The 27,503-nt window shown below is 44.2% G+C and overlaps 1 protein-coding gene across 2 annotated transcripts; it reads left to right on the top strand.

The window, feature by feature from the left end:
- The first annotated feature begins 10,367 nt into the window (after positions 1 to 10,367).
- On the top strand, positions 10,368 to 23,593 carry LOC130521864 (semaphorin-7A). 2 transcript variants are annotated; one of them, XM_057025696.1, is made up of 15 exons: positions 10,368 to 10,749; positions 14,702 to 14,829; positions 14,893 to 14,949; positions 15,035 to 15,136; positions 15,272 to 15,380; positions 15,844 to 15,951; positions 16,044 to 16,186; positions 16,328 to 16,503; positions 17,161 to 17,257; positions 18,013 to 18,205; positions 18,758 to 18,870; positions 18,941 to 19,080; positions 20,042 to 20,094; positions 20,730 to 21,925; positions 21,993 to 23,593. In XM_057025696.1, exons 1-14 carry the CDS (start codon positions 10,653 to 10,655, stop codon positions 21,068 to 21,070), a joined length of 1,857 nt encoding a protein of 618 aa, XP_056881676.1. In that variant the 5' UTR covers positions 10,368 to 10,652; the 3' UTR covers positions 21,071 to 21,925; positions 21,993 to 23,593. The 2 variants fall into 2 exon arrangements, with proteins under 2 accessions (XP_056881676.1, XP_056881677.1); XM_057025697.1 differs by lacking the exons at positions 14,702 to 14,829; positions 14,893 to 14,949; positions 15,035 to 15,136; positions 15,272 to 15,380.
- The last annotated feature ends 3,910 nt before the right edge of the window (positions 23,594 to 27,503 follow it).

The raw sequence follows: 27,503 nt of genomic DNA, 5'->3' as shown, positions 1-27,503 counted from the left end.
TCTGACGCACACCTCCCGCCATCCTTCTTTTATTGGAATTAGGAGGTTCCTAGTTACAGAAGTCAAATGTGTCTAAGGGAGGGGGGAAACACAAGATAGCAGGTCTCCAACAGAGCAAGAGACTGTAAATCATAATGGTGAGATTATACGTAGGCCTTCACTGATTTGATTAGCTTAGCTCACAAACAGCACATTCTTCTATATCAGACAGATTAAGAGAACATCTCCTGTGTCATGCTCTGCAGCTCTGTCTCCAGTCAAGGCCACTTCTCCAACAGCCGCCGCATTTCTGTCGCCCTCGACCAGAGAAGTTCGAGTTGACATATCAAGCATCATGAACATTAAGCATTAGCAAATAATAAGAAACATTAAGCAATGAGAGACAATATAACAAGAATAAGGAATATAACAAGGTGAAAGCAAATAAGAGATAACTTTAACATAATGGATCTAACAGCCGGGTACCCTTTTAGTTGTTTCATGATGGGTCTTGACTCTGTGTTTGTGTTGTGCGTAAGTGTAATATTACCAGTGTTACCCTGCGCGGGCTCACTGTCCATGTCGTGCGCGCGTGGCGCTGCGCTGACGGCGGGTCAGCTGGCCGACGAGCCTCCGCGCCATTCGGGCACGACCGGATCACATGGCCCGCCTCCCCACAACCAAAACATTTTAGGGAATCAGTAATGACAAAGACGGTGTAGTCAAACTCGTCCACCCTGAAGCGAAGAGCCATGTCGAGCTCTTCCTTATTGTTATTAAGGATCATCGACACCTGCCGTCTAAATGACACGACATGTCTCAGCAGCGGGGACTTGAAGCCGAGAGGAATTAACCTCATCGGGGACAATATGTATCCGTGTCTGCTGAGCTCCCGCAGCAACATGTCGTTCAAGGGGAAACACCGGTGTCAATTCACCATTAACGGCCACCCCAGCCACCACCAGCTCATCGGCCTTATCAGTACTGTCAACGAACACCACCACCGCGTTGTTCATTCTGGAGGTGGACTTCACGCTTCCGTGCCCCACAATCTCCCCCACAGCCAGAACGCACTCCTCCACGGACACACTGGCCGGTGGAGAGAATTTCACGGCGTGTCTGCGGGTGAGTTTCTCCAACCCGGTGACTCCCGACGCCACCTCCATGGCCGGCATGGCGACCGTGGCCACCAAACAGTTCCACCAAAGACAGTGAATAAACGATCGAAATTACAGAAGAGTGCTCCCCAATGTGATTAAACACCACCCAGTGTGATAATAAAGATTAGAATATAGAAAATGTTTGGGAAAAATCACTTATATTTATCACTCACTCCCGAAGCTGACACACTCACCACGCTCAGAGAGAGAAAGACCGTAACACCATATTTCACAAAATCGGCTGAGGTCATTCATCATTTTATAAAAACCAAACTCCAACCTCAGCCTACACCGGATGTTACTACGCCACACTGAGGTGGCCTCACAATCTCCGTTTTTCTCAATTTTGTTTTTCCTGGAGATGTAGATTGCCATCTTGGCTTCTCCACAAATAAAATTAAGTAGCTGCCACTTGTTCTGAGCAGTTTTTTTGTACCCTGCTCCATAGATAAAACCTCTGACAGAAAATGTTTTGTTAAAACCATTAAAAACACCTTTTACAACATTAAAAAGTCGTTCACACTCGCTGTACGCATGAAACACAGTCTCTCGCCCTGAGCAGAATGGGCACTGGTCCAACACAGCAGGGTCCAATCTAGAGAGGTAGACATTCAGTGCGACAGCTCCGTGTAGGATCCTCCATTGGAGGTCCCCAGTCCTCTTTATGATAGGGGGTTTATATAGGACCCTCCATTGTGGATTCTGTTCCCCCAGCCTGTCTGTCCACACAGAGGCCGCTCTGTTGAGTAGCCCCTGTCCGTTAATTGTCTTTACAATGTTCACATAGACAGTCTTGTTGTCAGTTCCATGGAGGCCCAGTTTGTTCTTGCAGAGGGCTTTCAGGAGAGGCCCGATGAACTCCTCGCATCCAGGGCTCAGCTGGAAGTCAGTGACGATGTCCGTGGGGTCCGGCTCAGCTCTCCCTCCGCCGAACCACAGGAGAAGACATCTCTCTCTCACAGAGAGCCTCCTCCTCCACAGCTCCAGGGTCCTCTCCACCAGCCGTAACGAACGTAGTCTCAGCACAGTACTCAGGGTCCGGACAGCAGCCAGTGCCGGACCGGCTGCCTCCACCAGTTGCTTCAGTGTGACAGTCCTGGAGCCACACAGCGCCCCCATCAGCCCGGGCATGGCGCTGCTGCAGACATCCAGTCTGCCACCGTGAACTAGGGGCTCCTTCAACAGCCAGTGCAGAGAGCTGGACTCCTGGATCTTCTTCCATTTAAAAAGAGCACATGATTTAAAAACACTCTGATAAAAAGCTGGCAGACCCCTTAAATTTAAACTTTTGAAATCAGTTAAAAACAGAGCAGCATCCAGTCCCACATTGCTCACACGTCTGAGTAAGCAGCTGGCCACATCCCTCCACACTAAGTCAGGAGGTCCCCCTGTACACGCGCTCCACCTATGTTCCCTACCTCTACACACACTCCTCCTGTCTCACCCTCCTGTACACTCAATTCACCTGCCTCGTCCCCCTGTACAGAAGCTCCACCTGTGTCACCTACCTCCTCACACGCTCCTCCTGTCTTTCCCTCCTGTACACACACATTAGTCTCACCGTCCTGTACCCTCACTTTACCTTTCTCACCCACCTGTTTACCCTCATCTTCCGTCACTACCCACCGGGGCCGTCGCCCCATCATCCCCCGGACCCTCGGCTCTGGCGACTGGTCGCTCACTAGCAGTTCCGGGCTCCACCGCCATGCGGGGCTCCACCGCCGTGCGGGGCTGCGCAGCAGCGGCCCCGGGCCGCTCCCCTGAGCCCAACGCAGCCATTTGGCTGCGTTGGGCTCTTAACAACCGCGATGAAGAAAGCGGTTGTTAAGAATCATATAGACCTGCCGACGATGAGACACTATGTGTTTTAGTAAGGGAGATTTACATCCAGACATGACCTTTTTCATCAGAGAAAGAATCTTGCCATGTCTGGACAACTCCCGACACAGAAACTCGTCCGTAATTAACGGGGGCACGTTCGACAGGGTAACCTTGGTGGCCGACTGGCTCAGAGGCAGCACCACCTCGAACCTTCCGCCAACACTGATACCAGCCTACACCAGCCGGTTCACCTGTTCCACCTTCTCTACAAACACCACCACGGCCCCGTTCATCTGGGCGGCCGACTTCACAGACCCATGTCCGATAACCTCCCCCACAGCCAGGGCCACCTGCTCCACGGTGTACAGAGACCTGGCCCCCACCTTAACACCATGTCTCCGTGTTAACCGGGAGAGATCCCCACTACCACCACCAAGCACCATGGCGTCAGACGCCAACCAGCCAGACAAACGCTGGCTGGTTAAATGCCAAAGCCAATGTTCCCTCTAATTTTTCATATGTCTGGGCATACAGACAACCTCCCTGAGCACACTGAGGACCACAGTGAGCAACATCAGAAGTGCTCGCAGTATCACACCTGGGATCATAGAAAGTTTCATGGCTCATTAAAAGAATCAAATTAGAACTGCAGTTTCCATTAGTTTACTTTTAATATAACTCATTTGGCCCACTTAAAATGAAAGAGACAAAACTCATTGATTGAAGATTTGTGTGACCGCTTGTTCTGTTTCTCCCGGTCGTTTGCGCTCTCCCGCAATAATGTCCCATCCCATCTTGAGTCTTCATATAATTCCAAAGCATTCAAATGACTTTTTTGCTGAATGTGCAGTGAGTCTCTCATGTTCATCGCACACTTGAAATATAGACTCTCACCTGGAACAGAAACGGGCACTGGTGTGACATACAGTGATCCATCCTAGAGAGGGAAACAGTGGTGGCTCGTCATGCAGGCTCCAGCGGTGGGGGGGCTCCGTCCCTTCCCAGCCGGAAGCTGGTGCTCTTGCTGGACAGTTCTCTGAGCTGTTTCCTCGTTTTGCCCATGTGCTTAAGGATAGGATAAAAGACTTTATTGATCCCACATCGGGGAAATTGCACGTTACAGCGGAGACTCTTATGTTATTTAAGTTGCTATGTACATTGTACAGTATATACAGAAATTTATGTACAGGAGGAGTGTTGGACAGTGTGAAGACAAAAAAATAAGTTGCAAATGAGACGTGCAAATAAGACATACCAGAAGTAGGATGATTAGTTAGTGCATATTTGCCAACCCTGGGTTATTGGTGCTACAATTAAGTGTTGTGCATGTTGAACAATCTGATGGCAGTTGGGATGAATGACCTGCGGTAACGTTCCCTTTTACACCGTGGATGTAACAGTCTGCTGCTGAAGGAGCTGCCCCCACAGTCTCGTATGGGGGGTGAGAGGGGGTGTCCATAATTGATGTCAGCTTGGCCAACATCCTCCTCTAGTCCAGAGAGCAGTCCAGGACTGAGCCAGCCCGTCTGACCAGCTTGTTGAGTCTCTTCCTGTCCCTCTCTGAGCTTCCACAGCTCCAGCAGACCACAGCGTAGAAGATCACCGATGCCACCACAGAGTCATAAAAAGTCCTAAGCAGTGACCTGCACACTCCAAAGGACCTCAGTCTCCTCAACAGACAAAGACGACTTTGGCCCTTCTTGTATAGGGCGTCTGTGTTATGAGTCCAGTTTATTGTTGAGATGAACACCCAGGTATTTGTACTCCTCTACGATCTCAATGTCCAAACCCTGGATGTTCATGGGTGCAATGTGAGAAGCCTTCCTACTGAAGTCGATCACCACCTCCTTTGTCTTGCTGGCGTTGATGCGCAGATGGTTCAGTTCACACCAGGCGACAAAGTTGGTGATGACCTCCCTGTATTCCAGTTTGTTCCCCTCAGACACACGTCTAACGATGGCTGTATCGTCGGAGAACCTCTGGAGGTGGCAGCTGTCCGAGTTGTGGCTGAAGTCCGATGTGTAGAGAGTGAAGAGGAAGGGAGAGAGAACTGTACCCTGCGGGCCCCCGTGCTGCAGGCTACCACGTTGGACTCACAGTCGCGGAGCCTCACGTACTGTAGTCTGTTGGTGAGGTAGTCGGTGGTCCAGGCAGCCAGGTGACAGTCGACTCCGGCTCCCTCCATCTTCCCTCTCAGCAATGATGGCTGGATTGCGTTGAAGGCACTGGAGAAACCACACATGATGTTTTCCACAGTAGTTGAACTCTCTCCAGACTGAGGCTCAGGTTGAAGATGTGCAGGAGTACTCCAAAGAGCTGATCTGCACAGTCCTTGAGTAGTCTGGAGTTGATGCCATCAGGGCCAGTAGCTTCCTCAACTGAAAGATCTCCGGATCGGTCAGGTCCGATGCAGCTCTGTGTTTTATCCAGTGGCTGGCCGATTGGATGAACAGGAGCTTGTCGGGGAAGTATATCCCCAAGTCAGGGCCCCTCATGCCTTTAGTCTGTGTGAGGAAACTCTTAATCATACTTATGGGTACAAATCATCCCTCTCACTGTCTACCACCGTGTTTGACAGTTCACTGCCATCAGACGTGTACTCCTGGTCACTGTCTGTGGCAGCGGCTGCATCCTCCAGTCGCCCAGCTTCTTTGTCTCCACTGTCCTTGGTGACGTTTTTTTGTTTTCTGCGCTGCTTTGCAGGAGTAGGCCTCCATTCAGACAACCCCCCCACTGCCCTCACTTGTATCCGCACCTCCCTCGCCCAGCTTACCTGTGCTCACACCCACCTCACCTGTGCTCATTCCTCCCTCACCCAGCTCGCCAGCCACCATCCCTGGCACCCCACGCTCACCTGTCCCCTACCCCACTTCACCTACCGTTACACCCTGTTCACCTGTTTGACCCATGTCTCTCGTGTCTCCTGCCTCACCCAGTTCACTTATTTCACTCATTCCATCACCAGTCTTCTCCAGTTCACCCAACCCGCACACCACTTCAATTTCCACCCCAGTTAAATCCCTTACCTCCCCCGCCTTGCCACTCTCGCCAGTCACCTCCACCACCACCTCCATATTCTCCCTCTCTCCACTCACCTTAGTCACACGCACACACTCACTCCCTTTTCCCTCCGCCTTCAACTCCATTTGCACCCCGTCCGAAACAGCGGGGGCCCCCTCCGCACTGCACTACTGACGCCTGTGCCGCCGCGGGAATGGGGGGGGGTGCCGTGGGGTCGGGCGCGGCATCCAGGACTCGGCGGCTCGGACAAGCCCTGGCCATATGTCCCTCTTCGCCACAGTTGAAACATTTAAGGGCAGAGGAGGTTGCAAAAAGAACGTAATCAAAGTCGTCCACGCGGACGACAAAACGATAATTGTACTCCTCTGCCCTGTTGTTTCAGATAATGTGGACCTGTCTACAGTGAGACACCATGTGTCTCAACAACCTACACCCAGACAAAAATTTCCTAATGGGGGACACCAATTTCCCATGTCCCATGTGTAATCCTCGCCACCGTCTGCGTCCGCGGAGTCACCTGGACAAACTGCCCCCCCACGGTGATCCCCGTCTCCACCAACCTGTTTGCCTGTCCCACCTTCTCCAGGAACAGCACCACCGCCCTGTTCATGCGAGCGGCGGATTTCACCGAGCTGTGGTCGATTTCCTGGCCCACGGCAAGAGCCACCTCCTCCACACTGAGTATGGAGCCCACTCCCACTTTCATCCCATCAAATCAAATCAAATCAATCAAATCACCCCATTCACCTCATGCCTCCTGCTCAACCCGGTTAAGCCAGGTTGTAGTCGAAAATTTCCAAGAATGCCATCCCGGGAATTTCACCTGAAGAGTTGACTTCCTTCTGTATTTTAACAGAAAAGACACATAGGTATGTTATAAAAATGATGTGGTTTCATTGAGAAACATAAATGTACCCTTTTATTAAACAATTCATCTAAATTTTCCAATGATGCACTTCATATAATCCGGATTTGACGAACAAATCAGCTAAAGGGGGCAGAAGACCTTCAGCATGGAAGACTTACCAGCAGAAATGAGGCAGTAATGATGGGGAGGAGACAAAACGTCACCCTGGTCATACAAGAACATCCACACAGCACTGACTCCTTGAGCAGGACCAGGCTCATGTAGGGGGACCCTCCTGCTGATGGCTGGCTGGGTAGAGAGAGGACAGGTAGAGGAGAGAATATGATCACCTGAAAGACCTCTGTCACCCTGCTGGGTCATGACTTCCTCTCCTCTCCTCTCCCAGTAGATCATGCATGATGTTATTTCTTGTGTAGTTTCTCTGCTTCTCCATCCCCCTCTGTATCCATCTACAGGTATTGCTGCCTTTATAGCTGTATGCTGACCTGCTGACCTCTGACCCTGCTGACCCACTCTACTCTTATACCAGCAGCTTGTATTATTAATGTATTTCTATGATCTCTGCCTATTCTCTCCCCCGCAGTTTCGCGTCACATCTGCAGTGTTCCGGTGTAGAGAGAAGCAGAGACCCCAACAACAATGTCTTCCCCAGCATCAACTCCCAGGTGCAAACGTGGACGGAACACAAATCCCAGCACCCCCAACAGTGAGGGGCCCACATCTCCCCCATCGCAGAGGAGGAGAGGCCAGGACTCCTCCGCCGGGGACCTGATGCCGATGCCCGTCTCCCCAACCACCAACCTGCTCAGCCCAGCAGCTCCTCAGTACACGTCCCTGTTCTCCAGCCCACGTCCAAGTTATTTAGGAAATCCTAATGAAGTGGACATGAGCTCGCCTCTTATGTATGGGACCCTGAGCTCGAGGGTGGAAGGGACCCCTCGCAGCGGTGTCCCCGGCCAGGCAGCGTCCCGATCTGGGGTCAGTCCGGAAGGCGCCGCAAGTTGATCTCCATTCGGAACCGCCAAGTAGTGATGGGACGAGCGACACTGGTGCGTCAACACTGTGCCGAGAGCTCAAGAGTGAAACCCCGTATCGGTGCGTGTATTGCTTTAAGAAAGAATCACGTGACCGATACAGGAATTGTATCGTTTGGATGTGCCGCGTCAAAATGTGTTTATAAGGAAACAAACTGTATCGACATGTCGTGGGTTTGTTGGATGGAGTTTTGCAGTTGCGTGATTATGGATCGTTCTAAGAAGTTTTCCCCAGTGTGGAATAATTTTGATCTTGTGACTCCAAACAAGGGAAATCTTTTTCTCCTTTGAGCATTGTTTACTGTTATATACAATTTTTAACGGTGGCGCATTGCACTCACTTTATCAAGTGAATGACCTGTGATACATATGATAGTCAGTTAAAAAGCCTTACAGTTGCTTTATTCATTTTATAGGGTGTCTATTTTTTTAACAAGTGAATGCAATGCGCCACCTTAGTTTTTACTCTGTTCTGGTAAGAGGTTTGAATTGTTTGTAACTTTTTATGTTATTGTAGGTGAAGTGTCGGCTCTGCCACACAGAGCTATCTTACATCAATAAGAGCACTTCATCAATGCTAAGGCATTATAGAGCTCGGCATGGCAATGAAGAATTGGCAGATACTCGTGACAGAACCAGAAAACATATCCACATCTGCATCAACTTGCACTTAAAACTCTCTGCTCACCATCGTCATCTGCACCGTGTGAAAGAGTATTTTCTAAGGCTGGGGAGCTGGTGTTTAAGAGGAGAAATCGCTTTGGAGCAAAGACACTCCAAAAACTTTTGTTTCTCAATAAAAATTCATAAACAAATCACTTTTTTGTATTATTTCATATGATTTAGCAGTTAACAAAAAATGTGTGTACATAAGTAAAAAATTGTAACTCAAAGCGAGTCCAATGCAGGACAGCGACTGGTGATCTGGGGGGGCGACGTCAATGTCGAGACCTAAGGAGAAGTTTCAGAGATTCCTGCAGAGGTTCATCGATCCGACCTCCAGCGAAGACGAGAACGTCAGCCTGGACCTGAATGAGCCTCTGTACATGCAGAAGCTGGAAGAGATCAGTGTCGTCGCCGATCCTGTGCTGAACGTCAACTGTCTGCACGTGCAGTCCTTCGACGCGGAGCTCTACAGGCAGCTATATGAGCCTGGTCCTGCTCAAGGTTTCTTCCTGTTAAAGGGGAGTTTTTCCCTGTCACTGTTGCTTGTTGGGCTTGTCAGGCCCTGGGTTTCTGTAAAGCGCCTAGAAACAATTTTGATGCTATCTAAATAAAGATTTATTGAATGATTGCTTGATAATGCTTGATGTGTTTCTGTGCTCTGTGCCTCTCCTCTCCTCTCCTCTCCTCTCCTCCCTCTCCTCTCCTTCTATCCTCTACCTGTCCCCCCCTCCCCTCCTCCTCTTCTCCTCCCTCCCCCCCCCTCTCCTTCTCTCCTCTCCCTTCCCTCTCCCTCTCCCTCTCCTCTCTTTATCCAGCGGCCATCAGCAGGAGGGTCCCCCTACATGAGCCTGCAGCATATAGAATTGGTAGATATTTTTACCTTGATGATAGAAACAAACATGTCATTTGAATGATTTATTTGTCATCTGCATAGCTTACTTTCACTTAATTATGTGCGGGTTCGAACTGCCCAATTTACCTGCCAACAGTTAAATAGGGCACTACCCGGGGTGACGAGAGAATACAATATGTAAGAGACAAAAAAAAATGGCTTGAACACACAACTTCATGTGATGACGGTAAATGTTCAAAGATCTACATTATCCCTGTCCTGTCACTGACACTCCGATTCAAAGTCAGACTAATGCAGGGGACATTGTCCCTCTTTTGACCTAAATGTACTTATAATAAATGGAACCTCTGTGGCCTTTTGATGAGTCAGAAGTTATTTAGCTCCAAATATTAGCAGAAAAGAAAGAATCTTTGTATTACTTTGTATTACTTCATATCAAATAGTTGTAAGATCATAAGTTTAATTAACATATTAACATATTACTTTGTATTACTTCATATCAAATAGTTGTAAGATCATAAGTTTAATTAACAGCCGCATGCATTTTCTTTATGAACACACAGTTGACTCTTTGATCTCTATCTGATATTTTCATCTTGTGCACACAGTATGCAGTTTGCAGAGGTGGATGTTAATTTGATTTTGGCAGTTAATCCTGTGCCTGTACATACGCCAAGCTCTATTTTCTTTTATTTCAAATTCTGCAGTTTAACTCATACTGGGACATAGAAACAAAATCTTAACTAAGTAATAACAAAAGACTTTTGATGATTCTGTATGGAGAACTTTTTGCAGGACTTTTATGTTCAATACAACATAACAAAATGCAAATGACAGAGACTATAAATACAATATAAGGCAATAAAAAGATAAATATAAAAATAAAGCAAAAGCATGACTACATACTATTTGGATCCACTAGAGTGGGAGGAACACAAGTGGGCGGGGTTGCGAGTGAGACAGAGAGACAGATCGAGAGCAGCCGTTCAAAGTACTTTTTAGCTTTGAAGAGGCGACATGAGCTCTAATTTTTAGACAGTTTTTCAGACATTTTTTGACTTTTGCTTGGATTTTTAAGGGTGCTGGCTTGAGCACCCTCTTTTTTAGGCACACACTCAACACACTTTTTTAGAAGTGTGTTGAGTTCAAATAGGTGTATTTGTTCTGCCTGTACCAGGCAGTTAAACTCCAGTTTTAATGGACAGATAAAGACCCGATCTCCCGGTGACCTTGTTAACCTTCACATTAGGATGTCTGTGCTTGGAACAGCTGTAGCTTTTGCTATCATCATCAATTTAACAGATGCCAACAACACACTGTCACCTCGGTGGAAATTCACAGATGAAGGTAAGGAAGAGTTTCTGAGCAGCCGAATCATTTCAAATCTTTGACCGTATTATTTTCAACTTAACCCTTTGATGCACAACATATGAACACCCCCTCTAATGCACAACATGGGTCAAAAATGACCCGCATTCATTTTCTATGTGTTTTCAGGCTGGGTGAGTGTTTCTTTGCTGTATTTTTTAAAAATCAATTCATTTTATTATTAAATGTCCCAATTATAATTTTAATATCTTGTTTTTGATTAGTACAAGGTCAATGCTTCCATTTTCTGTTTATTATTTTAGGAATAAAATAGATTTTGGATTACTACACCACATGGGTAAAAAATGACCCATTTATCCAAGTGTGATTTTGAATTAAATTACTACAAACTATAACAATAATTTGCTTCAAATAATCACGTTAGCACTGCTTTAGGCCAAATAAGCATACATTTTATCTTTGAAATGTGTTTATTTGTCACACAAACATGATCGTCAAATGTCAACAGCTAGCTAGCTACGGTAGATCGCTAGCTAGCTACGGTAGCCGATTGAAAATTTTTCCCTTTCTGACAAGAAATGGAGCTACTAATTCTTCAAATTCAAATTAATTACATAATCAATAATTATGCAGAGTTATCACATCAAATTTCTTATTAGGTAATATGATAATTATTGTAAAATAAGACTTAGATGGTTCAGGTCTTCAAATACAATCTTCTCCACAGTGGTAAATACTGTAAATATTGTATGTTACAAAATGTGGGTCTGACCCATGTGGACGTGGGAAAACTTCATGAAGACTGACAAAAGCTATGCTTATTCATAAAGGAAGAACAGAACACTTAATGTGAGGATTTGTGCTACATAAAACAATTAAAAGTTAATTAATAGTTTGATTAATAACTGAGTAAATACATAGATTATAACATTCAGCTTAGAAACACATGAAATAACATGGGAAATGATTACGGGTCATTTTAGACCCATGTTGTGCATTAGAGGGGTAGTGATGTAAAAAGTGTTTTTATTCAAAATGTAAAAAATAAGATTATACAAAAAGGATGAATTATGATCAAAAACAAGTTAATTGAGGAATACCTGGAATGCTGAGTAATAAAATTAATTAATTGCAAAGATAAAGCAAATATAAACTCAGTCGGGTCACTTTAGACCCATGTTGTGCATTAATTAAGCAGCTCAACCTGATGTAAAGTGGAGGATGTTTTACTCAGCGTATGTAAAGTCAGAATAAATACAGATTTGTAAAAGTATGCAGGTATCAAAACAAAATTATGAAGCTGATAATAGTTTCACAGACACTGATAAGTATGACTTAAATACTGTAAATACTGTAATTGCAAATCAAAAGATCCTTATTTACCAGGAACCTCAACCTGAATGACAGATCTTAAGCATATGGTCACCCGAGACAATAATTGTCCAATATTTTATCATAAACAACAGCTGACATTTCCTCCTGAACATTGTTCGAAAGGAACATAAATGATCTTATTCAAGTCCTTAAAACATCTTTGTGCTGCTGTGATGCAGTTAGCATCTGTTTCTGCAGAGAAGGTCCAAGGTAGTTTTCTCTGTCAACTGGACTGGGTTTCTTCTCTTGAAGACGTTTCGCCTTCTATCCAGAAGGCTTCTTCAGTTCTGAAATCGCTGGGGAGAGAGCTTGAAAATATATAGCCCCTGTGGACCATTTGCATGCTAATGATCTGGGTGGTCACCTGAGAGTCGTTAGCAGGGTCGTTGGTCGGGTCGTTCACCTAGTTTCTGTTGAGGTGTCTCCCCTTTGTCTGCTGGGTCACATGGTGATGAGTCACTGGGTCTCCTGGAATGGTGTGAATGTTTGTTTTGCTGTTGGAAGGAGTGGAGGACTGCATTGTATGTGGGTGATAGGAAGTGCCTCAGGCCACCACCTCTGTTTAAGGATGGTTTCTCCAATTTAACACTTACTACAGAAACTGGAAAAGGATAAAGCCATTGACAGACCACAATACTACCGTCTATATCCAGGGGAAACCATCCCTTGCATTTATGGATTGCCCAAGATCCACAAACCAGAGACCCCTCTCAGACCCATAGTAAGCAGCATCAATTCTGTAACCTACAACATTTCCAAATACTTGGCCTCCATCTTGTCGCCCATGGTTGGCAACACCCCACACCACATCAAAACTCCCAAGACTTTGCTCAAAAAGTCGTTGGACTCACACTACTTCCAGAAGAGACTATTGTATCTTATGATGTCATGTCACTCTTCACGTGCATCCCCACCGCCAGCGCCATAGACACCATCCACAAGCACCTTCTATTGGACAAGAATCTTACAGAAAGAACAACCTTAACACTGGCCCAAATCTGCACCATGCTGGACCTGTGTTTGAACACCACCTATTTCCAGTACAGAGAAGGCTTCTACAGGCAGAAACATGGCTGTGCCATGGGCTCACCAGTATCCCCTATAGTTGCCAATCTATACATGGAGAAGGTGGAATCCCAGGCCCTGACATCCTTCACAGGAACTGCGCCAAGCCACTGGTTCAGATATGTGGATGACACCTGGGTCAAAATTCAAACACAAGAATTGGAAGCGTTCTCCGATCACCTCAACAAAACAGACGAGCATGTAAAATTCACCCGGGAAGATGTAAAAGGAAACAGTCTGGCCTTTCTGGACTGCGCAGTCAAGATCACTGAGGACAGAAATCTCACCATCGAAGTCTACAGAAAACCTACACATACCGACCAGTACCTCCAGTTTGACTCTCACCACCCACTGGAACACAAGTTGGGAGTGATCAGAACTCTCCAACACCGGGCCAGAGAAATACCCAGCACATCCCAAGGCAGAAAGAAGGAACAGGACCACATTAAGACAGCTCTCAAAACATGTGGCTACCCAGACTGGGCCTTCACCAAAACCTCAAGAAAGCGAGACCTCAGCAAAGGAGAGGAGGAGAGAAACAAACGCCACAGCGTTTCCATCCCCTACCTGTCTGGAGTCTCGGAGAAGTTTAGGAGGATCCTCCAGAAACACGACATACCGGTTCATTTCAAACCCAGCAACACTCTCAGACAGAGGTTAGTACACCCAAAGGACAAGACACCAAGACCCAAACAAAGTAATGTTGTTTATGCTGTACAGTGCCAGGAGAAATGCAAGGAACTGTACATTGGGGAAACCAAACAACCTCTCCACAGAAGAATGGCACAACACAGACGTGCCACCTCTTCGGGTCAGGATTCAGCAGTCCACTTACACTTAAAGGAGAGTGGTCACTCCTTCGAGGACAGCCAAGTAAGGATACTGGCCAGAGAAGACCGCTGGTTTGAAAGGGGGGTCAAGGAAGCTATCCATGTTAAATTGGAGAAACCATCCTTAAACAGAGGTGGTGGCCTGAGGCACTTCCTATCACCCACATACAATGCAGTCCTCCACTCCTTCCAACAGCAAAACAAACATTCACACCATTCCAGGAGACCCAGTGACTCATCACCATGTGACCCAGCAGACAAAGGGGAGACACCTCAACAGAAACTAGGTGAACGACCCGACCAACGACCCTGCTAACGACTCTCAGGTGACCACCCAGATCATTAGCATGCAAATGGTCCACAGGGGCTATATATTTTCAAGCTCTCTCCCCAGCGATTTCAGAACTGAAGAAGCCTTCTGGATAGAAGGCGAAACGTCTTCAAGAGAAGAAACCCAGTCCAGTTGACAGAGAAAACTACCTTGGATACAATGACCTGGATGACTGAGAATTTACACAGACATCTTGCAGAGAAGGTGCATCATACATGATGAATTCATGTTTTTATTTAGAATACATGTGAACTTACTGCATTCAAAAGGTGTTATTGTTTGTTGTTTTATTTATTTGCATGATGTCATATTTATGAGCTGCAGAATGTGTGAAGAACTGTGTTTCACACACTATTTATACTGCTTGTAGAGGCTGCAGTGAAAAGAATCTCTCTATCTCACGTACAAATACGAGGTGTTTTTGGAGACCAGCCGGACTCTGGCTTATTGGCTGCACAGGATAGGATGATTTCAGTCAACTTTCAAGGTCTTCCGCAGGTAGGAGAAGTTTCTTTGGCTTCAGCTCCTTCAGCTGTCAGTCTGAATGTTTTCTCTTTGCAGAAGGTCGACAGCCTGTTGTCGTGGGGGAAATGCTCTGATGTTAAAATTCAGACCAGTGTAAGCTCTCAGTTCCAAAGCATCTGACTTCAGGGGGCGATGGTGGGCTGCTTGATGGACTCAGATGTCTTATTCTGTGATTCAGGGCTTTAACATCACACTGGCCCACCAGACAGAGGAGAAGCACATCTTAGTTTGTGCGACCGTTGCCTCAGAAACTGCATGCTGCATCACCCAACCTTCTGAGGTGGAGTAAATTTGTTCTGGGTTGATGCTGACACCCCAAGTCAACCCTATTTCTGCCTTTTTAATTCGATGTCCAACATCGTCTTTGCGTCAGGCGGATCAACATGAGTGCGACCATGATTTAACTTCTTCACAGGGCTCATCAAATCTGACATGCATGTGCCCTCCCTCTCATAAAATGAGCAGCATCATAGCAAGTATCAAGAGATTTATCCTACAACCAGGTGAACCATCTCTTGTTGTAGGTGAGTTTTGAATAAATTGCTTTTCAAAAAGACCCTCAATGCCTCAACATAAGAATGCAGGAATCTGGCAATCTGTAGTCCTGTAGTTAACTTATGTCATAAGATTTAGATGAGGAAGCAGTCAAATATGAGAGAGACTGTCAAGAGAATTGCAATGTCACAAACACACACAAAAGTTGGCATTGTTTAGTTCAGATTAGCATTATCATGGATGCTATTAACTTCTGGAATGTTGCTGCAGATTGGATCATTTTAAGGCATTGACTGCACACTAACCTGCCTCGTCATTTGTTTATTTACTGTCCCGTCATGTGGTCATCTGGAGTTAACTACCCGCTACCATTCTGTTAAAATATTGTTGCAAAAGGGATTTTTTTTCTGTTTCTAAACTGCACCTGTCAGAGGATGTGAAATATGCTCTGCTGGTCATCCTAACCCTGATTATGATTATTCTTCTCCACAGAAAAAAATGTAACTGCAGACCTCTATGTTACCTACTCTGGAGCTCATGAGAAGGTTGGCATCTACAAATTTGGGAAAAACAGAGTTTCCCCACCAAACGAGTACAAAGGTACTGCCACACCCTAAAAGAATGCATAATTTATCCAATTAAATATTTGCTGAGGATGTGGATACAAGTGCTTTGTGTTTGTGTGTCTTCAGAGCAGTATTATGTTGAGCTGGTTGTCAGCAGACGGGAAAATCAGCCCTCACAGGATAAAATTTTTGCCTTCTATAATGAAAAAAACAGACACCAAAGTCCATACAGTGACATATGGATTCCATTTGTCTCTCAGGTTTGCCTGGTAAGAGCTACATAAATGAAATAATAAATAAAGCTTTTGCAATAGTGTTATTATATTTCTGCCCACTCTTGTTTGTTTTTACGTTATGCACAGGAGGCTTGTGAGTTTCATGTGGATCCTTGGGTTGTGTGTTGTTTCTAGGCAGATACTGGTGGCTCCAAGCAAATTCTCCAGTTCACCTGGACATCTCAGATGAACGCCCAGCTCTTCTGTGGAGATTCTGCCAGCAGGCACTTCTCTCAACTGGTAGATGTGGCTACAGTGTATGGCCAACGGTGGCAAGATACCACAGTTTACGCTCTATTCAGAAATGAATGGTAGGAGGCACTTATGATAAATACAAGTAAAATGTTTGCTTTGACAAGCATGTCCCTCTGTAAATAGATACATTTTCAGCAGAAGGCTAAATTTAGACCTGATTAGCCTTTTATAGCTGTGACTAAACATGAGTCAAGTTATACCACAATGGTGCAATTGTCAGGCGGTCAGAGAGTGACCCAAGTGACTGATGGCTCAGAGACAGGACACTGGTCGTGTGACTACATAGATTTGAAGAGACTGACTCAAATCTATGAGACCAACATGGTTGATGAACCTTAATCCCGTTTTTTAATGCCATTTTAAGAGTGTCTCATAGAGAAGACTGTTTAAAGATAGATTACCTTTTTTTTTAAAAATAAAAAAAATAAAAAATATATATATATATATATTTAAAGACTGGTAATCTACTCAAAAACAGGTTTATTGGAGCTGCTTCAATGGTCTCATGATTGAACGTTGTTTCAACTTCCTGTTTAAAGGTCAGGCCAGTGGGTTTAACACTGCATGTGTCTCTTCCTGTTCCTCTCCTCTTCTCGGTTGTTCTGGTTCTCTTTCCTCATTTCGTTCTCTGCACAAATGTTGTTTTGTTTTGGTAACAACGTATGGAAACTTTATTGACATCAGGTTACTGATCCTTACACGTCCCTCCTCAGGAACATGAGTGCTGTATGCATCTATACCATAGAAGATATTGAACGTGTCTTCAGAACCTCACCATTTAAAGACAGTAAAATCAGCCGGTCCAGAGAGGTATGTGTCACCACAACATGCAGCATAGTTACAGACACAAAATAAGATAGCATAAAGTCTGTTTGATTATTCAAATTCATCCCAGCATGAATTGTGACAGCATCCAAACTATCAGATTGTATATTTACTTTTAGCTTTGCCCTTCGCAACGTAATGTCCTCTCCTTGATTTTAACCTCGCTGGGTGTCTAAATTTGATATATTTACTTCAACTTAATTTAAGCAGCATTGTTTACAATCAGAATGTTCTCCAGTCTAGGGTTAGGGTTAGGGTTAGACCCCCAAACAAGCAACAGTGACAGAAAGCACTGTCTTTAGTAGGGAGAAACCTGGAGCATGATCGGTCTCACCTGGATCAACACACCTGTAAAAACATGAGTTAAACAGTAACTGAATTTGTCAGCAGGTCAGTGCACAATGACTGACTGACAGACGGACAGACGGACAGACAGAGAGAGCGAGCTATTAAATGTGTTGTCTGTGTAGATTCTCAATCATCTAACTATGACCTAGATGTAAGAGTAAGATCTCTGCATCATCTGGACTTGTCGGCTGGACTTGACATTTCGCCTACTCTCCAGAAGGCTTCTGCAGTTCGAAACTCACTGAGGACAGAGCTTGAAAATATAGCCCTTGTGGACCAATGCTACTAATGACAATGATCTGGGTGGTCATTAAATGTGTTTCTGATTAAACTGTGTTCAGTTCTTATCACTGGCTTTGTTTGTCAGACATTTCCCCCAATATTGTGTTCAGTGCGCCTCAGACAGCAAGCAACTGTCCTCTGAAGACCTGAGGAGCATTGAAAAGGGTTCGGAGATGGAAGATCTGGTGCATCCTGTGAAAAACTCGATTCCACTCATCTTCAAACACCACATCTACACTCACATCTCTGTGGACTCTTCCCAAAACAGTAATGGCCACTTCCCAGTCCTTTTCCTGTCCTTAAGTAAGTATTCTAGCTGAAGAAGAGCAAAGAATAGTGTCAGATTTTGTTGCGTTTGTGCCTTTTGATTACAACAGGAAGTGCCCGGAGTGCTCAAGTTCGAAAGGTTTTGAAACTGTACTCCAGAGTGAAGAATTTTGAGAGCCTTATTGTGGCTGTGGATTTGTTGCATCAATACTCTGACCAGCGCATTTGTTATATTCACCAAGGACTGAGTCCTGGCATGCACACTATCTCTTTTTTAGTCGTTATTATGGATCCCTGTGAATGTGCATCATTATCACACCGTCTTTGTATGAACTTAGAGCACTTTCCACTTCTGGTGAAAGTATTGTCTTGTAAACGTGGCTTTAAACACTAAGTGCTGAGACGGCTAAAACTAAGAATTCCTGCGTTATTTAAGTTACATAAAATACACGTGGACGAATACACCCCACATAACTTGGCTCCCGAGACAAATGATAACAGTGGGAACGCACCAAGCTGCACATGCAGGCTTTGCATGTGGTAAATTTCCCTCATATTTTGTAACAGATTTGCCATTGTCTCTCACAGATAGTGGAGGAGTTCACAAAGTACTACACAACAGTCAGGGCTTTGTTATTGCTGAGTACAACCACATTACTCAACGTGCCTACGTTATCAGCATCATGCTCCACCCTTCCTCTGTGAGTTGACAAACCACTGTTCATCAAGTACAGCTACATGTTTTATTCAACCCACTGTCTTTTATTTCAGAGGAAGCTGTACGTGAACACAAGAAATGAATTGGTCCAATTGGATATGGCAAGCTGTTCCCACTATGGAGACAAATGTGAGGACTGCATCTTGGCCAGAGACCCCTACTGTGGCTGGAATGGCACTCATTGCACCCCAGAGTAATACCATCTCTCTTTATTTCATGTAGAGGCTTTAGTTGTTCCAGGCTTTAGCAACATGCCTCTTTCGATGATGAATAAGTATCAATGGTATTCCCGTCATCAGGTGTGCCTGTGACAAAGGTTAGAGTTTCGAAATGAATGAGCCAACACATGAAGTGTTGCAACAAAATCCTGCTAATCGCCCCCAGATTTAGGTGCAGCAGTGGTCAGCAAGTGCTTGCAACTCATCCAGGGGTGGATCCTTCCTACGTCCATTGTGTACCTTCCCTGTGACCCTGAAAGGGATAAAGTGGTCAAGAAGATGAGACAAGCTTCTGATTTCATCACTATATGAGATGTGAAACAAAGGTTTCAGCTGAATAAAGAGCTTGATTCCTTGAGCACTAAGGCCACAACTACAGCTTCCACTTTGCTCAAAAGGAGAATGACAGATGTCCAAAAAAAGTCAGAACGATGTCCAAAAATTCACTGACATGAACTCAACTGATGTTTATTAAGCAAAGCTATAAAACACAGACAGGCAATGTGCCCTTTATGACTGCTTTCATAAAGGTGCTGTCATATGATGCTTTAGGGCAAACATAAACCCACATTTCCACACCTCAACCATAAAGGTAACACTTCCATTTCACTGATACCCCCCACCTCCGTTAGACACAAGCTGACATCTGCAAACAAACCTCCTGCCTTTAAAAAAAACAATTCTGATTCACAGTCCCCCCACACAGGTGGAACAGGGGAGAGTTGTGAGGAATAATTTAGTCATTGACACTGCAATCTTCATTTTATGATATTTGATGATGGAACTGGAACTCTTTCTCCTCGCCTCTGAGTAATTGAAAGAAATGAATCACAAAATTAATTTCTTCATCCAAGTGAAGAAGCTGATGATCGTGCCAAACTGTTGGAGCTTGATTCCTTTTCACTAAAAGAATAACTCACAAATTTGTGTCCTCAGGGGGCCTCTTCAGGATGTATCTGGCGGAAACCACAGCGTCTGCCCACAGAAAGGTGAGAGGACTTAAGCGTAGACATGCCCTGAAGAACAGCATATGACAGGCAAATAAAATACATGTAATAAATATACTGTGACAGGTGGGTAAGTAGGCCAGGCTGCTGGTTTCAGTGGTTCAGGGTTTTTCTACAGTTTGAGACACATCATCCCACTAAGGTCACATTTCTGAAGGCTGGAGGGTTCTCTTTTTCTATTTAACTGAGTGCAATGACTTGATCACATGTAATCACATGATATGGGGTGTGACTGCAAAGAGGAACTCAAATAGATTTAGCAAGGGCTGAACGAGATGAACCTGTTCTTATCTCTTCATCATGAGCATGCTAAGAATCCAGAATACAAACACAGTCATGCATAGAAGGAAGGGTCATGTCAGGCTCATGTAGACTAGTGATGCTTGTTTATGGCTGATTTTACTGGGTGTGAGCTCAGAAGTCATACTGGGAGCCAAGAACTGCGTCATGGGCAAGAATCCTTCACCAAAGCTCCCTGTTGGAATAGTTTTTGAAACTCAGATGTAATTTCTCACATGCTGTCAGGAGCAGCTACAGGAACTAGAAAATCCTGCTGGTTAAATAAGCAAAAAGGGGACCAGCCTTAAATGTAAACATCTCTCTTTTGTCCCCAACAGTTACAGGCGGTGATGAGGATGAGGATGTTGTCAGTGTCGAAGTCTGTCCCAACTGTAAACATTTCCTCCGGTGTCCAATGAGATCCCATCATGCCCAGTATGTATGGCAGCACCCAGGAGGCACGGTGTTGTGCAACTCCAGGGACGAGCAGTGTGTCTTCCTGATCAACAGCATGGCTGCTCAGCATGAGGGGAACTACAGTTGCATGTCCACAGAGGCAGGATACATCAAAGTGATTAAACAGTACCAAATTAAGCTGAAGAACCGAGGGGCTGGACACTCATGGAGCCCACTGCTTTGGATTCTTCTGACAGCTTTTTGGTTTGCTGGTCCAGAATAGATGCTAACCACAGGCATGGTTCAGGGCCAAGCCCGTGATCAGGTCCTGCGGCCCGTTTTACATAGCATGTTTAACAAATTGGGAGTCAAAATCTTAACCTTATGCTGTCCAACTCTGAGCTGTCAAATTTTTTGGAAAGAGTAACAGGTGTTAAGAGTTAGTTCAACCAACCCTGAGTGAAGCCCTGCAGGATCTAAAAAGCCTTGGAATGCAAATGTATCGATGCATGCATCAATGCAGCAATGGAATGCAAATAACAACAGCCGATGAAAACTCTTGATTCTCCTACTTCTCCCCTACAATATATTAATAATTATATACTTTTTCATAAAGATGTTATATATTTCTCAACATCAACTGGCTCTTTGAGAAATGGACACCCATGTCTGCGACTGTCTTAGCTGTGCAGGCTTCTAAATAAGAGCAGTGGAAAGTCATGTTTCAATGAAACTAGTTTCTAAAGTAACTGACTCATTGTTAAACTGGATATGTGAAACCGAAAAACCAGAATTTCCCTCATCTCAGGATTGACTGAATCACTAAACCTCCCCTCAGAAATGGGCCCTCCAGCTCTATACTAGGACAGCGTTTTCCCACCTCCTCTGACTCATTTTGCACGACTGAGGTGTCTTTAGACGGGGAACCCACCTGTTTGTGAAGGCACTGTCACGCCAGCCACTGCTCTCAGTTTGCCTCTTCAAATGCCTCAAGAAATTAAGAAATGCTTATAGTGTTGAAACACACATTCCTCAAAACTGCTTCACTTCCTTAAAAAAAGATTTATTTTGAAAGCAGCATATAGATGTCAGTTTTTGCTTCCTTTTTGTGTTAGTGTGGTTTAATTTATCGGTGTGTGTGTGTGTGTGTGTGTGTGTGTGTGTGTGTGTGTGTGTGTGTGTGAGGTGAGGTGAGGTGAGGTGAGGTGAGGTGAGGTGAGGTGGGGGGTGGGAGGTCGATGTGTTAATCTCACGAAAATGTTAATGTCTCTGTTAATGTCACAAAGGATGTGTTTCTGTATCTGTATATTACTGTGGTTTCCGCGATGTCAGCATCAGCCACTATGCCATCATTTTCTGTCTTTCTGAAATGCAACTTAAATAATGAAATGTTGTTAGAGGAACATGAGGACAAATGTTAAACGTTACAGTTGAGTTAAACAAGGTCTAAACTGAGAGGAATAACTGACCCTTTTTCATTTGAACCATTTTAACAAACATACAAACTATACAATTTTTCCTGCCATGTTGCAGCTGCACTATTTTATTGTTTTCATTAATCTGAGCTTAAACACAGGTTGAGTCACCACAATATGAATGTGATTGTGTATGTAGATTGCGAATAATAATAATAATGATGGTAATAATGTGATTATTAATGTTATAATTCCCATATATGAAACAATGGACATAAACATACTGTGGGAATTTCAAAGTAAGGGCATACATTTTAGTTTCGATCAGTTGATCAATATATTGATGCAGATTAACTGACTAGCTGATGATACTCCCCTAAACTTTGCACCTTTGTATTTTTCTGCTCTTTTAAAATGTATGTTTTTTTAAAAACTTTCCCTTATTGTGAAATTCAGAAAATGTATGTATTCACTTCCTCCCTTTTTCTACCTCAGATTACCTTTTAGTTTTGTGTTACTGGACAGTAAATGTTGATTTAGAAGATGTTTCAGGGGTAAATTCAGCATGAGCTCCAATAGAAAATTGCTTATTCTCTTACATATGGTCATAAGTGTCATAAAACCACCATTTCCCCTTTTTCGGAGAATACTCGGAAAATTAGCACATTTTAGTTAATTGGAAAATATAAATGTTCTTCATTCTACTGTTACCACCTTTCATATCAGCACCTTTCATATCAGCCCTGGTCATTTCTGCAGTGCAGATCATTTTACATTAAAACTGTTGATTTGGTACAAAAAGCACAAAACTTTGTTATTGAGAGTAACAATCATTATCCAGAAATGTGTGTATGTCCAGATTCGTCAAGAAATTAAACCAAACCTAGATTTATGGGGAATACAAACTTTAAAATGTGGCTGTTTAGATTTATATGATAAAGTTTTAAATTCTTTTTTTTACTGTAATTCCAAAAGCCAATTTCCATTACCAGCTGTCCATAACCGCCACTTCTCCACATCGAGAGGAGTCAGCAGGGGTGGCTCAGGCATCTGGCCAGGATGCCTTCCGGACGCCTCCCTTTAGAGGTGTTCCGGACATGTCCCATCGGGAGGAGGCCTCGTGGCCGGCCCAGAACTAGGTGGACGGATTACATCTCTCGCCTGGCTTGGGAGCTGCTGGGGTTCCCCCCCAGAGGAACTGATTGAAGTGGCTGGGGAGAGGGCTGTCTAGGCATCCCTCCTGAAGCTGCTGCCCCAGTGACCCGGATTCGGATAAGCGGGAGAAAACGAGATGAGACTGTGATTCCCACAAGCTTGAAATGTTGGACTGATAAATGCTGTCATGTTAAATGTTATATTTTAATAAAAAAAACAGTTTCTATGTGTAAAAATGGTGTTGGTAAAGGAGAACTAAAAGCTCTAATCTCTCTAAACCTTTCAAAACATGCATGTCATCACAACCTGAACAGTATGTGAACCTCACATCAGGCTCTCTAATGTGGTTCCTGGTATCTTGGGTTAGGGTTGCATTCATCTACTCGGCTCACACACACTAATGGAACACTATATGAGGTTCACCTCTACAAATAAGTAATCAGCCAATCACATGGCTGCATTTAGGCACGTAGACATGGTCACGACAACCTGATAAGCTGAAGTTTACTCCACCATCAAATTGGGGAAGAAAGGGTATTCAAATGAGTTTGAATGTGTTTGGTGGGGCCACATGGGCCGAGTTTCTCAGAAACTGATGACCTCCTGGAATTTTAACCCACAACCATCTCTCGAATTGACAGTTTATATGACCTTAAAAAGAGAAAAGCTCCAGTGAGCAGCAGCTGCGTGGACAAAAATTCCTTTGCAGAGTACCTCCCCCTTGCCCCTACAGGGCAAAGTGTGCACGCATCTATCCACCTTTATATTTGGACAATCATCCAGTGACCAGATCAATGGTTCTTTAGTGACAAGTTATGTACCCCGGTCCTACAAGGTGGCAGTGATTAAGCAGTTGCTTAAAAAAACATCACTGCATCCTGATGTATTAGCAAATTATAGGCCAATATCCAACCTTCCTTTTATCTCTAAAGTTCTTGAGAAGGTGGTGGTGACTCAGTTACTGCAGCACCTGCAGAGAAACAGCCTGTTTGAGATGTTTCAGTCAGGCTTTAGAGCTCATCACAGCACAGAAACGGCACTTCTTAAAGTTACTAATGATCTTCTCATAGCTTCAGATCATGGACTGGTCTCTATGCTGGTTCTGCTGGACCTCAGTGCTGCTTTTGATACAGTTGATCCTCTTAAACACCAGCTCCCCAGCCTTACAAAATACTCTTTCACACGGTGCAGATGACGATGGTGAGCAGAGAGTTTTAAGTGCAAGTTGATGCAGATGTGGATATGTTTTCTGGTTCTGTCACGAGTATCTGCCAATTCTTCATTGCCATGCCGAGCTCTATTATGCCTCAGCTTTGATGAAGTGCTCTTATTGATGTAAGAGAGCTCTGTGGAGCAGAGCCGACACTTCACCTACAGTAACATAAAACGTTACAAACAATTCAAACCTCTTACTAGAACAGAGTAAAAACTAAGGTGGCGCATTGCATTCACTTGTTAAAAAATAGACACCCTATCTCATGATTTCGAGATCAGGATCTCGTTATTATGAGATAAAATGAATAAAGCAACTGTAAGGCTTTTTAACTGACTATTGTATGTATCACAGGTCATTCACTTGATAAACTGATAAAGCGCCACCGTTAAAAATTGTATATAACAGTAAACAATGCTCAAAGGAGAAAAAGATTTCACAAGATCAAAATTATTCCACACTGGGGAAAACTTCTTAGAACGATCCATAATCACGCAACAGCAAAACTCCCATCACTAGTCAGCACTGTGCCGAGAGCTCAAGAGTGAAACCCCGTATCGGTGCGTGTATTGCTTTAAGAAAGAATCACGTGACCAATACAGGAATTGTATCGTTTGGATGTGCCGCGCCAAAGTGTGTTTATAAGGAAACAAACTATATCGACATGTCGTGGGTTTGTTGGATGGAGTTTTGCAGTTGCGCAATTATGGATCGTTCTAAGAAGTTTTCCCCAGTGTGGAATAATTTTGATCTTGTGAAATCTTTTTCTCCTTTGAGCATTGTTTACTGTTATATACAATTTTTAACGGTGGCGCTTTATCAGTTTATCAAGTGAATGACCTGTGATACATACGATAGTCAGTTAAAAAGCCTTACAGTTGCTTTATTCATTTTATAGGGTGTCTATTTTTTAACAAGTGAATGCAATGCGCCACCTTAGTTTTTACTCTGTTCTAGTAAGAGGTTTGAATTGTTTGTAACGTTTTATGTTATTGTAGGTGAAGTGTCGGCTCTGCCACACAGAGCTATTTTACATCAATAAGAGCACTTCATCAAAGCTGAGGCATTATAGAGCTCGGCATGGCAATGAAGAATTGGCAGATACTCGTGACAGAACCAGAAAACATATCCACATCTGCATCAACTTGCACTTAAAACTCTCTGCTCACCATCGTCATCTGCACCGTGTGAAAGAGTATTTTGTAAGGCTGGGGAGCTGGTGTTTAAGAGGAGAAATCGCCTTGGAGCAAAGACACTCCAAAAACTTTTGTTCCCCAATAAAAATTCATAAACTAATCACTTTTTTGTATTATTTCATATGATTTAACAGTTAAGTTAACAAAGAATGTGTGTACATAAGTAAAAAAATTGTAACTCTGAATTGTAACTCAAATTTGCTATATTTTACATACCAACTCAGTTTAGCAAACAAGGAATTCCTTTACCTGCAATCATTTTATAACTACTGCAGGGGTCACTAGTGGGTGACCAACACAGTATCAATACAGTGCCGACACAGTGTGTAGTGTGTCAATACACTCCTTGAGGTATCATCGTCCCATCACTAGTGCTGACGCACCAGTGTCGCTCGTCCCATCACTACCTTGTACATGCTTCCCTTAGGGAACATTATTCGGCAGCATGGGATAAATTTTCATTGTTATGCTGATGACACTCAGCTTTATTTATCCATGAAACCAGAGGAGACAGAGAAGCTCCAGACCTGTCTTAAAGACATAAAGTCCTGGATGTCTTCAAATTTCCTCCTCCTTAACTCAGGTAAAACTGAGGTCATGGTGTTTGGTCCTGAACCTCTCAGGGATAGATTAGATCACATGATCACTCTAGATGGTATCTCATTAACATCTAGTCTCTCTGTGAGGAATCTTGGAGTACCTCTCCTTCAACTCACACATTAAATTAGTCTCTGGAAGTGCCTTTTTTCACCTGAGGAACATCACAAAGATTAGGAAGCTACTGATGCGGCATGATGCTGAAAAGTTAGTCCATGCATTTGTTATTTCTAGGCTGGACTATTGTAATTTTTTATTATCAGGGTGTCCAAACAACTCTTTAAGAAGCCTCCAGCTGATCCAAAATGCTGCAGCCAGAGTTCTGACAGGTATTGACAAAAGAGATTACATAACTCCTGTACTGGCGTCTCTTCATTGGCTGCCCGTTAAATTTAGAATAATTTTTAAAACCCTTCTTTTGACCTACAAGGTCCTCAGAGGCCTAGCTCCATCCTACCTGGAGGAGCTAGTGATACTTTACCAGCCCAATAGACCGCTCCGCTCTCAGAATGCTGGTCTACTTGTGGTTCCCAGAGTCTCTAGGAGTAGAATGGGGGGCCGAGCATCTAGCTACCAGGCCCCCCTGCTATGGAACCAGCTCCCTGTCCAGGTACGGGAGGCTGACTCCATCTCTACTTTTAAGATTAGGCTTAAAACCTACCTCTTTGAAAAAGCTTATTGTTACTAATTCTGTAGTTCCAGTTACTATCATAGATAGACAAATTATCATACTTAGGGGGTTGTCTAATCATTAGGTCACATCTTAGCTGTGCTGTTATAGGCCAAGGCTGCCGGGGTCCGGAAACATGATCACCTGACAGGCCTCTGTCACTCCACTGGGTCATGGTTTCCTCTCCTCTCCTCTCCTTTCCTCCTCCTCATCAAGCAGACTAGTTATGCTGATTCTTGTGTAGTTTTTCTACCCCCCCCCCCCCCCGCTGTATTCATTTACAGGTATCGCTGCCTTCAGAGCTGCATGATGACCTCCGGCCCCCGCTGACCCTCTTCCTGTTAAAGGGGAGTTTTTCCTTGCCACTGTTGCTTGTCTGGGGTTAGGCCCTGGACTCTGGAAAGCGCCTTGAAACAATTTTGATTGTAAAAGACGCTATATAAATAAAGATTGATTTGATTTGATTGAGC

This window comes from Takifugu flavidus, chromosome 2 (genome assembly GCF_003711565.1).
Source record: "Takifugu flavidus isolate HTHZ2018 chromosome 2, ASM371156v2, whole genome shotgun sequence".
Classification (NCBI taxonomy): Eukaryota; Metazoa; Chordata; class Actinopteri; order Tetraodontiformes; family Tetraodontidae; genus Takifugu; species Takifugu flavidus.
Note: the sequence above shows the minus strand (reverse complement) of the source record. Positions and strands in the feature narration are given on the sequence as shown.

Coding starts and splice junctions, on each gene's coding strand:
- LOC130521864 (XM_057025696.1), top strand. CDS start 10,653: ATGTCTGTGCTTGGAACAGCTGTAGCTTTTGCTATCATCATCAATTTA. Junction 16,187..16,327: donor TTGTCTCTCAGGTTTGCCTG/GTAAGAGCTACA, acceptor TGTTGTTTCTAG/GCAGATACTGGTGGCTCCAA. Junction 17,258..18,012: donor AAATCAGCCGGTCCAGAGAG/GTATGTGTCACC, acceptor TATTGTGTTCAG/TGCGCCTCAGACAGCAAGCA.